The following is a 14,810-nucleotide window of genomic DNA, read 5'->3' as shown; positions in this document are numbered from 1 at the left end:
TGGAAGAAGCTATTGATCAGGCTGAGATGTGATTTATTTGCTTTAAGAAGGAAATGAGGAGGGCTAAAAGAAAGCATGAGGTTGCTCTGATAGACAAGGTGAAGAAGAATCCCAAAGGTATGAGATGTGATTTATCTTGCTCATGAAAGAATTGGCAAGTTTGTTGTAAATGCCCTTAATTTTTATTTGTAAAGATAATATATTATAAAATATGAACAATCAGTCCCAAAGTGGCTAGGCCCACAAAATTCAATATTTCATCACAAATGCAATGTCAGATGAGTTCTCATGCAAGTTTTTATTTGCTTTTTCCGTTCAGATGTTATCACACTTCCGAGGGAAGTGAACTGGATAAAGTTCAATGTGGATATGAATGGTTATTACATTGTGCATTATGAAAATGACGGATGGGATGCATTAATCAAACTACTGAGAAAAAACCACACGATCCTCAGTAGCAATGACCGAGCAAACCTTATTAACAACGCCTTTCAGCTTGTGAGGTAAAAGAATGCATCTTTTTCAGCTGGTCCCTGTGTTCGGAGAATATTATTTGGCCAGCTCTCGTTGCATCTGAATCAAGGGTTTTGTCACTGTCGTATGGTATAGAAATTGTTGTTTTGCGGCAGTAGTACAATGCAATACATAAAACAATGAATATAAGTTACAGTAATAAATATTAAAAAATAAACAGTGCAGAAGAGAGCGCTATAGTGAGGTGGTGCTCATGGGTTCATGGACCATTTAGAAATCTTCTGGTGGATGGGAAGAAGCTGTTCCTAAAGCATTGAGTGCGTGCCTTCAGGCTCTTGGATCTTCTCGCTGATGGTAACAACAAGACGAGGGCATGTTCTGGGTGGGTGCAGGTCCGTCATGATGTACACCGCCTTTTCAAGATGTTTCGATGGTGGGGAGGCGAGTGAGTGTGTGCCTTCAGGGCCCCGTACTTACTCCCTGGTGGTACCAATGAGACGAGGGCATGTTCTGGCTGGGGGTAGAGGGTCTGACTTGAAGGATGCTACCTTTTCAAAACAGTGAGCAACCTAGTGGCCGAGTTGACAACAACTCCTGGAATCCCATAGATTACCTTTTACAATTTTTCCTTCTGAAGGAGTCACTTAGACCTGCACTTTATGTTTCCCTGCAAAATAATGCTGCCCAAGAGTGGGAATTATTAACTATGAAAAGTGAGATCTGATACTCAAAATGCATTCGGGGGAGTACTTAGTGTGAGAGGGAAAAATAATCAAGTGGTTTTAAGCTGAATGTTGAAAGATTTGGTACCCATGATCAAGGATCAATGCAAATAGCACGGTCAAGCAGAAAGTAATCATTAAGGTTAATGGAATGCAGGTCCTTGTATCTCCATATCTGATTGTTTGAATCCCTGGATCAGTCACACCTCAGCATTGTCAGATACTCTGGGTACCACCCTGTAGATAAGAAAAGGAAATGCAATACAGCTTTGTTTGTTGTTCCTCTTTGTGCCTTGTGACACATCGGGAGGCACCTTCTTTAGCAGTCGTCTGTTGCTTACGAGGCCGAGTTGCCCTCACGACGCTCCACTAGGGTTGCCATCTGTCCCTTTCCTCATTCCCTGTCACGCACTGTTGAACTTGAACATAGGGTTGCCAACTGTCCCTTATTAGCTGGGACATCCCGTATATTGGGCTAAATTGGTTTGTCCCGTACGGGACTGCCCTTGTCCCCACTAAGGTAGAGCATTCCTATGAAACCTTTTGTGCCAAAATGGCGTAAAGTGAAGAAGCAATTACCATTAATTTATATGGGAAAAATTTTTCAGTGTTCCCAGACCCAAAAAATAACCTACTAAATCATACCAAATAACACACAAAACCAAAAATAACACTAACATATAGTAAAAGCAGGATTGATATGATAAATACACAGCCTATATAAGGTAGATATAATGTATGTACAGCATAGTTTCACTCAGACAGAATCAGGAAGATTTAGTCAAAACCAATTTGTAGAAAACAAAATCGGTACACGTATGTGCACGTCACGCATGCGCAAACGGGTGCCCACGCAAGGCTTCATGGTCATGGTAGTCTTTCTCGGGATAAACACAAGTGTCCCGTATTTGACTGTTACTTTTGTCCCTTATTTGGGAGAGAGAAAGTTGGCAACCCTACACTCCACCCAGCTCGGGTGGAGAGCGTGCAGGGAGCCGGACAGATTCGAATCCAAGACCACTCACCTCAAAGTCCGGTGCCGATACCGTTGCACCACCAGCCGGCTAAAATAGATTTACTAGAGTGACGATTGAGTGGTAAAGGTGAAAGAGAATTGATTGCAACAACTAAATTTAACAAATTAAATTAAATGGTAGTGTAGTGATTAGCCCAGACAAAAGATTGGGGGTCGTTTCCCACACTGTGTCTGTGCATTCTCCCCATGACCACGTGGGTTTCCTCAGTTTTCCTCCCACGTACAGTACTGTGCAAATGTTTTACACACATATTTATTCCTAGGGTGCCTCAGATATGTACATTGTACTGTAGTTTTATGTATTGCACTGTACAGCTGCCACAAATTAAAAAACAAATTTCATGACAGATGTCAGTGATGAAACCCTGATTCTGATACTTTGTTTTATTGTGGACTGAGAGTGTGAAGGAGGCAGGGAGAGGGGAATCATGGTTGGGAAAAGGGGAAGGGAGAGGGGAGGGACTGGGAAGCACCAGGGATAAATACTGTAATGATCAATAAACCAATTGGAATCAGATGACCTTGCCTGGTGTCTCAGGGCTGGGTGTGTCTGCACTCACTCCAACCCTTTGCCCCGGCACTCCTTCTCTGCCACCTGCCCCACACCCCTCCTGCGGTGCTCCACCGTCACCATCCCCAACATCCTTTGCTCCCTCCAGATTTACAAACTCGCTCTCTGCTCCATGTTGACAAATACAGTGCTATGCAAAAGTCTGGCTGTACATACTGTATGTGCCTGAGACGTTTGCACAGTACCATAGGATTGGGGTTTGTAAAGTTTGGGTACGCTTATGTCGCTGTTGAACGTGTGACGACACTTGCGGGCAGCCCCAAGCACAATCCTCACTGATTTGATCTGACATAAACAGCACATTTCACTGTATGTTTCGATGTTTGTGGGCCAACTAAAGTCAGCCTGGAAGGGCAGATAGGGAGACTGTTAGCTGATTGTGAGTTGTGCTGCCATAGATAACAGCCCAACCAATGGGATTTGAGTTTTTATGCAGACTGTGGTGTGGTCCCCTGCTGAACGATTCAAATCAGGGTATTCCCTGAATAATTCTGTCGTTTCACAGAAGGCAAAAGAAAGCAAATGCTGGAATTTGGAATAAAAACAAAGTAGCAATGGAAAGGATTGCGGTGGGCTGAAGGGGTTATTTTTGAGCGATTTGACTCACTCTAAGGAGAAGTGAATGTGCACCCCCAGCCTATTGACTGCATCCAGCTTTCTTCCCTCATTTTGCTTTCTTTTTCTGTAGTCTGATTATAAAGTCAAAAGTAATAATAATATCATAATACCATAAGACATAGGAGCACAATTAGGCCATTTGGCCCATCGAGTCTGCTCTGCCATTCCAACATGGCTGATTTATTATCCTTCTCAATCCCATTCTCCTGCCTTCTCCCTGTAACCTTTGACACCTTGACTAATCAGGAACCTGTCAACCTTCACTTGTCTTTTACTCAGGCTTGGCAAGATACTATTTTAATTGGAAAATTTCAATATTTTGTTGGACTCACCAAATTATGAAAGATAGTGTCACTTTCGTCACTGAAATTCAGTAATGTATATACTCCAATAAACGAAACAAAAGCAGAGATCATTTATATTTTTCATTTTTCTCCCCTCCCAACTGTAATGTTCATTGCTAATTGATCATAATGTGGTAAATTGAGTATATTGATATTTTTGCATATTAGATTTATTTTAGTTGAAATATCCATTAATGTTTTTGATGATTTGTCAGCCTAGGTACCCCTCGTTTAATGCAATCTTGAAAATTCCAATGAATAAAAATCTAAAGTCCTCGAAATAAACATTACCACAATTATTTCAAAAGGTGCATTCTGTCAAGCCTGATTATATATTTGAAATTTATTACCTTTTATTTCCTGGCACCACATTTCTACCTGTAAATGTTTTGCTTTACTCAATTTTATTATTAGTGTTAACTCTTTAATGTTTGCGTTCATTAGTGTCGGGAAGCTGCCACTCGACAAGGCCCTTGACTTGACGCTGTATCTGAGGAATGAAATGAGCACTATGCCAGTCTTCCAAGGCATGAATGAGCTTATACCCATCTATAAGCTTATGGAGAAGAGGGAAATGATGGAAATTGAAACTAAAATGAAGGTAAGATTAAATTATTGTGACGGTGACCCACACCTCCATCGAATTGGAACTTTGAGATAGTAGTTCATATCCCTGCACAACGTTAGAAAGGAATTCAGTGGCTGCTTTATTAGGTACAAGAGTACCTAATATGTTCGTGATCTTCTGCTCCTGCAGCTCACCTACTTCAAGGTTCAATGTGTTTTGCATTCAGAGATGCTCCTCTGCACACCACCCTAACACGTGGTGTTTGACGTACTTTCACCTTACTGTTAGCTTGAACCAGTCTGACCATTCTCCTCTGACCTCTCTCATTAACAAGGCATTTTTCACCCACAGAATTGCCACTCATCGGATTTTTTTTTTCATTTTTCACACCATTCTCTGTAAAATCTAGTGTTAAGAGTAAAAATCTCTAGAGATTAGCAACTTCTGAGGTATTCAAACCACCCTGTTTAGCACCAACAATCATTCCACGGTCAAAGTCACTTAGATCACATTTCTTCCCCCATTCTGCTGTTTAGTCTGAACAACAAATGAACCTCTTGACCTTGTTCGCATGCTTTAAAGTATTAAACCATAAACAAGACACAGGAGTGGAATTAGGCATAGTGTTCTTCCATCCGTCTAGTAGACAATTGCTGCCACATGATTGTCTGATTAGATATTTATGTTAGTGAGGTTGTGTATCCATGTACCTATAAAGTGGCCACTGAGTGTATACCATGTTGCGTGTCTGTTAGTAAAAGCCTTTAAAGATGTTAAAACAAGGTTTTCTTAATTTCTAACCCACTGAGGCATAGTCGTTCTATGCTTCAGCAATCCTGGAATATTGGTTATGACATTACCTCTGGCAGTGGAGGAGCTGAAGAACTTCCCCCAGGCTGACATGATTTCTGTGATCTCTGTCTCAGCCCGCATTTCTCCCTTGTCCGGCCGGATGGCAAACAGCCAAGCTTACTCGCTTCCCGGTCTGTTACACCAGTCAGTCGTGTTGAAAGACAGCTACTTAGCAAAACTAATAAGACATCCTTGCCATTTTCTCCAGAATATCCAAAGATTTCTCCCTGCTTTCACTTTTCTTTGCATTTTATCTGAGTTGAAATGTATTTCAGTTTAATGTGATGAGTGAATGGTCTTACTATAATGGTCCTCTGCTTACATGCTGAGTAAACACACTGTCAGGCTAAATCCTGGTAGCAACCTCGGTCCACAGCAGCATACTTAACGTACACAGCAGTGCAAATATAAAATACTGTTAACCTCAGAGTTATAGAGTACTTCAGCTTAGAAACAGACCCTTTGGCCCATCGTGTCTTCTGCCTAGTCCCATCCACCTGCACCCAGACCACACCCTTGCAAACTCCCTCTCATTCATGCAGCTCTCCAAACCTCTGTTAGAAGTGAACCCTCCTCTACCATTTTCACTGGCAGCTTGTTTCAAACGGTCTGAGTGAAGAAGTCCCCCCTCAGTTTTCCCTTAAATATTTCACCTTTCACCTTTCACATTAAATCTTTGAGCCCCAGTTCTACTCTCTCCCAACCTGAGGGGGAAAAGCTTACATACATTCACTCTATCTGTATCCCTCATAATTTTGTAAACCTCAATAAGGTCGCCCTTCATTCTCCTACACTCCAGGGAATAAGGCCCTAACCTATTCAACCTTTCCCTATAACTCAGGTCTTCAAGTTCTGGCCACATCCTTGTAAATTTTCTCTGCACTCTTTCAATCTTGTTGATATCTTCCCTGTAGATTGTTGACCAGAACAGCGCACAATTCTCCAAATTCAGCCTCACCAGCGTCTTGTACAACTTCAGCGTAACATCCCAACTCCTGGACTCCATACCCTTGAGTTACGAAGGCCAGTGTAACAATTGCTGTCTTAGAGCACCGCAGTACAGAAACCTCCATGTTTAAAGACAATTAACAAAATGTTTTTGTTTCTCTCATTTCATCCAAGGCATACATAGTTGACTTATTTAAGAACCTGATTGACCAGCAATCATGGAGTAATGATGGTACGATTTCAGAACGAATGCTACGCAGCTCACTTCTGGTATTTGCCTGCGTTCGCAAATACCAGCCCTGTGTTGACAAAGCGGAGAAATACTTCAGGAAATGGAAGGACTCCAATGGTACTTTAAGGTCGGTCCCAGATTACAGCTGGTGTTAACTACAGTAACGGTCTCTGATATAGGTTGTTGGAGTGGGAATGAATTTTCTGTATTACATGTTAAGCGTGAGGTGGAGAAGCCTATGGATGTCAAACTCAAATTCGGAACTCTACTCCCATTGATATAATTGAAGTTATCACTTACACAGCAGAGCCAAGGCATGAAGCACAGTGATTGTCTCTTTGGATTTGTGATCCAGAGGTCTGGAGGAATCATTGGAATGTAAGCTCAGATCCCATTAGGGTAGATTGAGAACTTGCAGTCATTTTTTAGCAAGAAAAACTCCTACAAAACAAATGTTATGACCATTTAAAATAACCATGAAGTTTCTGTCTAATAAATGCATTATAGTCATAGTCATACTTTATTGATCTCGGGGGGAAATTGGTTTTCATTACAGTTGCATCATAAATAATAAATAGTAATAAAACCATAAATAATTAGTAATATGAAAATTATGCCAGGAAATAAGTCCAGGACCAGCCTTTCGGCTCAGAGTGTCTGACCCTCCAAGGGAGGAGTTGTAAAGTTTGATGGCCACAGGCAGGAATGACTTCCTATGACACTCTGTGTTGCATCTCAGTGAAATGAGTCTCTGGCTGAATGAACTCCTGTGCCCACCCAGTACATTATGTAGTGGATGGGAGACATTGACCAAGATGGCATGCAACTTGGACAGCATCCTCTTTTCAGACACCACTGTCAGAGAGTCCAGTTCCATCCCCACAACATCACTGGCCTTATGAATGAGTTTGTTGATTCTGTTGGTGTCTGCTACCCTCAGCCTGCTGCCCCAGCACACAACAGCAAACATGATAGCACTGGCCACCACAGACTCGTAGAACATCCTCAGCATCGTCTGGCAGATGTTAAAGGACCTCAGTCTCCTCAGGAAATAGAGACGGCTCTGACCCTTCTTGTACACAGCCTCAGTGTTCATTATGTGTTCAGCCTCATTATGTCCAATAACTGTGAAAGCAGCCTGCCATCCTTGACCAGTTCTCCACACCTAGAGTAATGCTGTTGACTCTATGTGCGCTGAAGCCTGAGTTGCACCAGGCAACCATAGAATGCTTTAATCAAAAGGGATGGTTATTTGCAAACCTCAAATCTGTGAAGTAGTAAATAACATTAGAATAAAATCTAATATACCACTCATCTATGGCCTAAGCATTATAGCAAGCCATAATAAAACTTCGTGATACTCCTCATTGTTGGACGTTGATTCAAAGATCAGGGAAGAAACAAACTGATAGTGTCCTACTCAGAAAATCAAATATATAATTCAAAATAAGACCATAAGACATAGGAGCAGAATTAGGCTATTCAGCCCATCGAGTCTGCTCTGCCATTCCATCATGGCTAATCCATCACCCCTCTCAACCCCATTCTTCTGCCTTCTCCCCACACCCATATTAATACTATTATAATTAGTATTAATAATAATCCTATATTCTTCAGCATCATTATTCTTAATATGACCTGTTCCTCTTTTACAAACTAATATGTAAATTATTTCTGAGCAAATTGACTCCTATAACATTTGGTACCCATAGTATTGGGAATTGAAGATGTACACCCCGTGCTTGTGGTCAACAGCTGGCTGTTAGCCTCAAATATAAAGTGAACAATGCATCTGTAAATCGTTCTCTTTTAGTACTACTTATTTCATTTAGTTTTTTGTTGTAATTCATAGTGATGTTGTTTTGTGACACTTTGCTGCTGTCACAAAACAAAAAAACTTCACAACATATGGATTATAGTAAACCTGATTCTGATTCTGACTCAGTAGGTATGAAAAAGCCATGTTGAGATGGAAGTTTGGTGTTTGGTTGGGTTCGTCAGGTGGTTACCACAACTTCAAAATTCACTTTAAAGAGAAACCTGAGTCGTTTGAGATAACAATCACGGACTAGCTCAGAATACTGTATCATTCTGAAGGAGGTTGCAGTAACCTGGACTTAGGAGTCCTCTATGTTTTAAAGTACTGTACTCCACAGGCTTTATTAAGGGAATAAAGCAGTGAGTTTGAGTAGTAATGGTTAGAGAGACACTATTACAGCTCAGGGCTTTGGAGTTTGGAGTTCAATTCCGATGTCCTCTGTAAGGACAAACAACAGGAATTCTGCAGATGCTGGAAATTCAAGCAACACACATCAAAGTTGCTGGTGAACACAGCAGGCCAAGCAGCATCTGTAGGAAGAGGTGCAGTCGACGTTTCAGGCCGAGACCCTTCGTCAGAACTAACTGAAGGAAGAGTGAGTAAGGGATTTGAAAATTGGAGGGGGAGGGGGAGATCCAAAATGATAGGAGAAGACAGGAGGGGGAGGGATAGAGCCAAGAGCTGGACAGGTGATAGGCAAAAGGGGATACGAGAGGATCATGGGACAGGAGGTCCGGGAAGAAAGACAAGGGGGGCGGGGGGGAGACCAGAGGATGGGCAAGAGGTATATTCAGAGATTCAGAGGGACAGAGTGAGAAAAAGGAGAGTGAGAGAAAGAATGTGTGCATAAAAATGAGTAACAGATGGGGTACGAGGGGGAGGTGGGGCCTTAGAGGAAGTTAGAGAAGTCGATGTTCATGCCATCAGGTTGGAGGCTACCCAGACGGAATATAAGGTGTTGTTCCTCCAACCTGAGTGTGGCTTCATCTTTACAGTAGAGGAGGCCGTGGATAGACATGTCAGAATGGGATGAGGAATTAAAATGTGTGGCCACTGGGAGATCCTGCTTTCTCTGGCGGACAGAGCGTAGATGTTCAGCAAAGCGGTCTCCCAGTCTGCGTCGGGTCTCGCCAATATATAAAAGGCCACATCGGGAGCACCCGACGCAGTATATCACCCCAGCCGACTCACAGGTGAAGTGTTGCCTCACCTGGAAGGACTGTTTGGGGCCCTGAATGGTGGTAAGGGAGGAAGTGTAAGGGCATGTGTAGCACTTGTTCCGCTTACACGGATAAGTGCCAGGAGGGAGATCAGTGGGGAGGGATGGGGGGGACGAATGGACAAGGGAGTTGTGTAGGGAGCGATCTACGCAACTCCCTTGTCCATTCGTCCCCCCCATCCTTCTCCACTGATCTCCCTCCTGGCACTTATCCGTGTAAGCGGAACAAGTGCTACACATGCCCTTACACTTCCTCCCTTACCACCATTCAGGGCCCCAACAATCCTTCCAGGTGAGGCAACACTTCACCTGTGAGTCGACTGGGGTGATATACTGCGTCCAGTGTTCCCGATGTGGCCTTTTATATATTGGCGAGACCCGACGCAGACTGGGAGACCGCTTTGCCGAACATCTACGCTCTGTCCGCCAGAGAAAGCAGGATCTCCCAGTGGCCACACATTTTAATTCCACATCCCATTCCCATTCTGACATGTCTATCCACGGCCTCCTCTACTGTAAAGATGAAGCCACACTCAGGTTGGAGGAACAACACCTTATATTCCGTCTGGGTAGCCTCCAACCTGATGGCATGAACATCGACTTCTCTAACTTCTGCTAAGGCCCCACCTCCCCCTCGTACCCCATCTGTTACTCATTTTTATGCACACATTCTTTCTCTCACTCTCCTTTTTCTCACTCTGTCCCTCTGAATCTCTGAATATACCTCTTGCCCATCCTCTGGTTCCCCCCCGCCCCCCCACCGTCTTTCTTCCCGGACCTCCTGTCCCATGATCCTCTCATATCCCCTTTTGCCTATCACCTGTCCAACTCTTGGCTCTATCCCTCCCCCTCCTGTCTTCTCCTATCATTTTGGATCTCCCCCTCCCCCTCCAACTTTCAAATCCCTTACTTACTCTTCCTTCAGTTAGTCCTGACGAAGGGTCTCGGCCTGAAACGTCGACTGCACCTCTTCCTACAGATGCTGCGTTCACCAGCAACTTTGATGTGGGTTGTCCTCTGTAAGGAGTTTGTCTGTTTCTCCCTGTGAATGCATGCTCCAGTTTCCTCCCACATTCTGAAGACGTACCCGTAGTAAGCTAATTTAATTGGTCATTGTAAATTGTCCTGCCAATAGGCTAGGGTTAAATAGGTAGGATGCTGCTGTTGGCCTGGAAGGGTCTATTCCACACTGTATCATCTAAATAAATAAAACTATTGTAAAGTATTGATGCTCAATTACTGAAATAATTCTTTCAGTAGATAGCAGCATTGGAATCTGTGATGACATTTGTCACTATTAACTAGGCAAATGACCTTACTTGCAGTAACGGAATTTGATTCACTGAATCTGAACAATCTGAAAATGAGGTCCTATTTTGTTTCCCTCAGTGTTCACCTGAAACAAATTTGGAGATTGTATTCAGCAACTCCCTCCTCGCTGCTTTTACTTCAAGCCTTTAATTTTGTCTAGAACATCCCTACAATTTGACCACTGCTCCTGCCTTCAGCCTTGCAGTTCTGGCTGGGGCCTTTAACTTTGGCTCTCTACTCATGGACTTCCAGTGAAAATAACCAAGTTGTGAAATAGCAATAGTTTTCATTTTGTTTCCTCTGAGTTTGCAGGACACTGTTCTCTCAAATACAGTTCTGACAGCGTTACCAAAACCATTGACAAGAGGGAGAATTTTTATGCAGCAACAAATGGGCTTTTACCTTGCAGAAGCCAAAATCTCTCCTAGATCAAGACTCCCATCGCAGGAAATGCAGTGACCACTCCCCAGTCTGTTACTGATGTCATTCTGAACTGACATGTCTCCTGACCCTTTTGTCAGACAGCCAAGAGCTTGCACATCACTAATCCAGTTTATCGCTATTTTATCTCTTTCTAGGATACACTAAACCCAGTCCTGGAGGATTAATTATTTCAATTGGGTCTAATACACTCAACTTATAATTGGAATATTCCAGCTGTTTTAATAAGTGCAATGTTGCCAAACCTTTCTGATTTTTCAGTGAACAATATACTGTATCTGTGAAGTAAAGTTGCAAATTCACCCCAATAATTTATCAGCTTCTTCCTCAGATGCTGTTTAACCATTTAACCCTTTATAAAATTTACTATTTTTTTTGCTGTTGAATTTAAAGTTGTTAAATAATTTTTTTTTTCTTTGCCTGACAGCTTGCCCACCGATGTTGCCACAGCCATCTTTGCAGTTGGAGCCCAGACAGCAGAAGGGTGGGACTTTCTCTTCGAGAAATATAGGCACTCGATCTTCACTTCAGAAAAGAGCAAAATTAAGAGTGCCTTAACAATCACCAACAATACAGAGAAACTCCAGTGGTAAATTACACAAAGCTTTAAAGTATATTTTCTCCAAGTAGAAACAACCTAAACTGACATCAATTAACAACTTTGGCTTTTTCCAAAAAATATTGGGAAAAAATATGTAAATAAGGTTTTAAGAATGCTGAGCAAATTTACAAGGATGTTGCCGGGATTGGAGGGTCTGAGTTATAAGGAAAGATTGAAGAGGTTAGGATTTTATTCCCTAGAACATAGAGAATTGAGAGGAGATTTGATAGAGGTACACAAAATTATGAGGAGTATAGGTAGGGTAAATGTAAGCAGGATTTTACCACTGAGTTCTGGTGGGATGACAACCAGAGGTCATGGGTTAAAGGGCTTAAGGGGAACATGACGGGGAACTTCTTCAATCAGAGGGTGATCAGAGTATGGAATGAGTTATCAGGCGGTGGTGTATGCAAGCGCGATTTCAACTTTTAAGAAAATTTTGGAAAGGTACATAGGGGCATGGAGGGATCTGATCGGGGTGTAGGTCGATGGAACTATTCAGTTTCAATAAGTCAGCATGGACTAGATGGGCTGAAAGGCTTGTTTCTGTGCTGTACTTTTCTATGACTCTGTGACTTAGTGAACATAAATTCTTCTGGCAAGTTTTATGTTAAGTATACAGACATCCCACCTCTCCCGGAAGTTCCGGGAGTCTCCCGCATATTAATAGTGGCTCCCTGATGCCCGCAAATTATATGCAATGTCCCGGGAATGGATTTTTTTGAGAGCGAGCGCAAGAGCAAGAAAGCAAGCGCGAGTGCAAGTGAGAGCGATGACACAGAGAGAGAGAGTGAGAGAGAGAGCGCGAGAGCGAGGGAGAGAGAGAGCGAGAGACAGCGGGAGCAGGAGTGAGAAAGCAAGCACGAGAGGGCGAGCACGAGTGAGAGCGAGAGAGTTCCAAAAAAATGTCAGAGTGGCAGAGCTTTCCAAAAAAAGAAAATATAAAACGTACGTCACCCCAGACTACACGGAACTGTACCCCTGCCTAATAGGGGTCAAAATAATGACAGTGTTGCTCGCTGCACTGTTTGCAACAGTGACTTTTCTATTGCCCATGGTGGGTTAAGACTGTAAAAGACATGTTGAGGTGAGATTAACAGGTGTCATTCATTCATTAGCATAGCTAACGTTATTTAAACTAGCTGGCTAGCTGCTAAGGAGCTACTCTATTGCAGACATCCCACCTCTCCTGGAAGTTCTGGGAGTCTCCCACAAACTGATGGTGCTACCTCCCTGAAATGAGTTTTTGCAGGGTGGGATGTCTGAGTATACTGCATACAGGAATGAGGATAATCCTGGACATCCATTTGTACAATTGTGTGACTCTGTCGACTGGCTGTCTTTTCCTCACTCCCAGAATTCGAGTTGTTCTGTCACCTTTGGTTTTACTGTTACCCTTAATATGTATGTAAACTCTTGTCTTTTCTAGGGGAATTGTATTTAAAGATAAAGATGAAGATTAGCTTTATTTGTTGCATGCACATCGAAATATACAGTGAAATGCATCATTTGCGTCAATGACCAAGACAGTCTGAATATGTGCTGGGGGCAGCTCACAAGTGTCATCATGCTTCTGGCACCAACAGAGCAATCCTGCAACCCTATTGCATACGTCTTTGGAATATAGGAGGAAACTGGAGCACCCAGAGAAAGTCCATGCGGCCACAGGGAGAACGTACAAACTCACTGAGGACAGCAGCAGGAATTGAACCCTGATTTGTGACTGCTGTAAAGCATGATGCTAACCGCTAGACTACCATGCCATCCCTTTAATTGCCAGTAGAAAAACAAATAAATAACATTATAAGGGGATCAAAATAGGTAGTTGGCACAGTTTAATCAACATAAATGGGATCACTCAGCCTTGGCGGTGGAACTGCTGGAGAGCAGGCGGAGGTGGGTGCTATATGAGGAGCCAAACACCGAGGTGTCAAATCACAAACGAGAAAATCGGCAGATGCTGGAAATCAAAGTAATGCACACAAAGTGCTGGAGGAGCTTAGTAGACCAGGCAACATCTACGGAAAAGAGTACACAATGACGTTTCAGGCTGAGACTCTTCATCAGACCTGAAAAAAATGCTCCTTTCTGTAGATGGTGCCTGGCCTGCTGAGTTCCTCCAGCATTTTGTGTGTGTTACTGAGGTGCAGTGGACTTGGCGGTGGTCAGTGACAAGAAAGGACGAGATTCCCACCGTCGTGCTTGCTTGTATAAGGGTGCCAAACACTTACATTTTAATGGAAACTTTGGGCCATGATGAGTAGATGAGTGTGGATGTAATTGATTTATCTATGGACTGTGATTACTTGAACAGTGGCAGGAAAGGCCTGGAGAATTTGTGCCTTCCAATACCAGGCCCCGCAGGAGTACGGAGATCACCACCAGATGGTACTCAACACATGCTGCCGACTTTTTACCTTAACCCTCCATGCTGATAGCTTTGGATAGTAATGGTTAGAGAGACACTATTACAGCTCAGGGCTTTGGAGTTTGGAGTTCAGTTCCGATGTCCTCTGTAAGGAGTTTGTCTGTTTCTCCCTGTGAATGCATGCTCTGGTTTCCTCCCACATTCTGAAGACGTACCCGTAGTAAGCTAATTTAATTGGTCATTGTAAATTGTCCTGCCAATAGGCTAGGGTTAAATAGGTGGGATGCTGCTGTTGGCCTGGAAGGGTCTATTTCACACTATATCATCTAAATAAATAAAACAACAGCATTTATTAAATTAAATTAAATAAGCCTTATTAATCTCTATCCAGAACCTCCTGAATGGCACATTAGGTTCTCCAACATCAAACTAATCTGATCATGTTTACGTTAGTGACCTCCCATCAGGATACAGACAAATGAGTCTATTTACTTATTTGTTTGTTATTATTATAACCATATATAACCATATAACAATTACAATACGAAAACAGGCCATCTCGGCCCTTCCAGTCCGTGCCGAACGCTTACTCTCACCTAGTCCCATTTACCTGCATTCAGCCCATAACCCTCCATTCCTTTTCTGTCCATATAACTATCCAATTTTTTTAAAATGACAATATCGAG

At 42.8% G+C, this 14,810-nt stretch overlaps 1 protein-coding gene across 1 annotated transcript in view; it reads left to right on the top strand.

Annotated features, from left to right (window-relative positions):
• Window positions 1-14,810, top strand: part of erap1b (endoplasmic reticulum aminopeptidase 1b) — a 59,974-nt gene that overhangs the window by 36,304 nt on the left and 8,860 nt on the right. The window contains exons 13-16 of the mRNA XM_072281313.1: window positions 320-503; window positions 4,210-4,366; window positions 6,308-6,492; window positions 11,583-11,744. Of these exons, the coding sequence (XP_072137414.1) occupies window positions 320-503; window positions 4,210-4,366; window positions 6,308-6,492; window positions 11,583-11,744 (688 nt within the window). The remainder of the gene's footprint in view (window positions 1-319; window positions 504-4,209; window positions 4,367-6,307; window positions 6,493-11,582; window positions 11,745-14,810) is intronic.

This window comes from Mobula birostris, chromosome 17 (genome assembly GCF_030028105.1).
Source record: "Mobula birostris isolate sMobBir1 chromosome 17, sMobBir1.hap1, whole genome shotgun sequence".
Classification (NCBI taxonomy): Eukaryota; Metazoa; Chordata; class Chondrichthyes; order Myliobatiformes; family Myliobatidae; genus Mobula; species Mobula birostris.
This window is presented reverse-complemented; position numbering and strand designations above follow the sequence as displayed.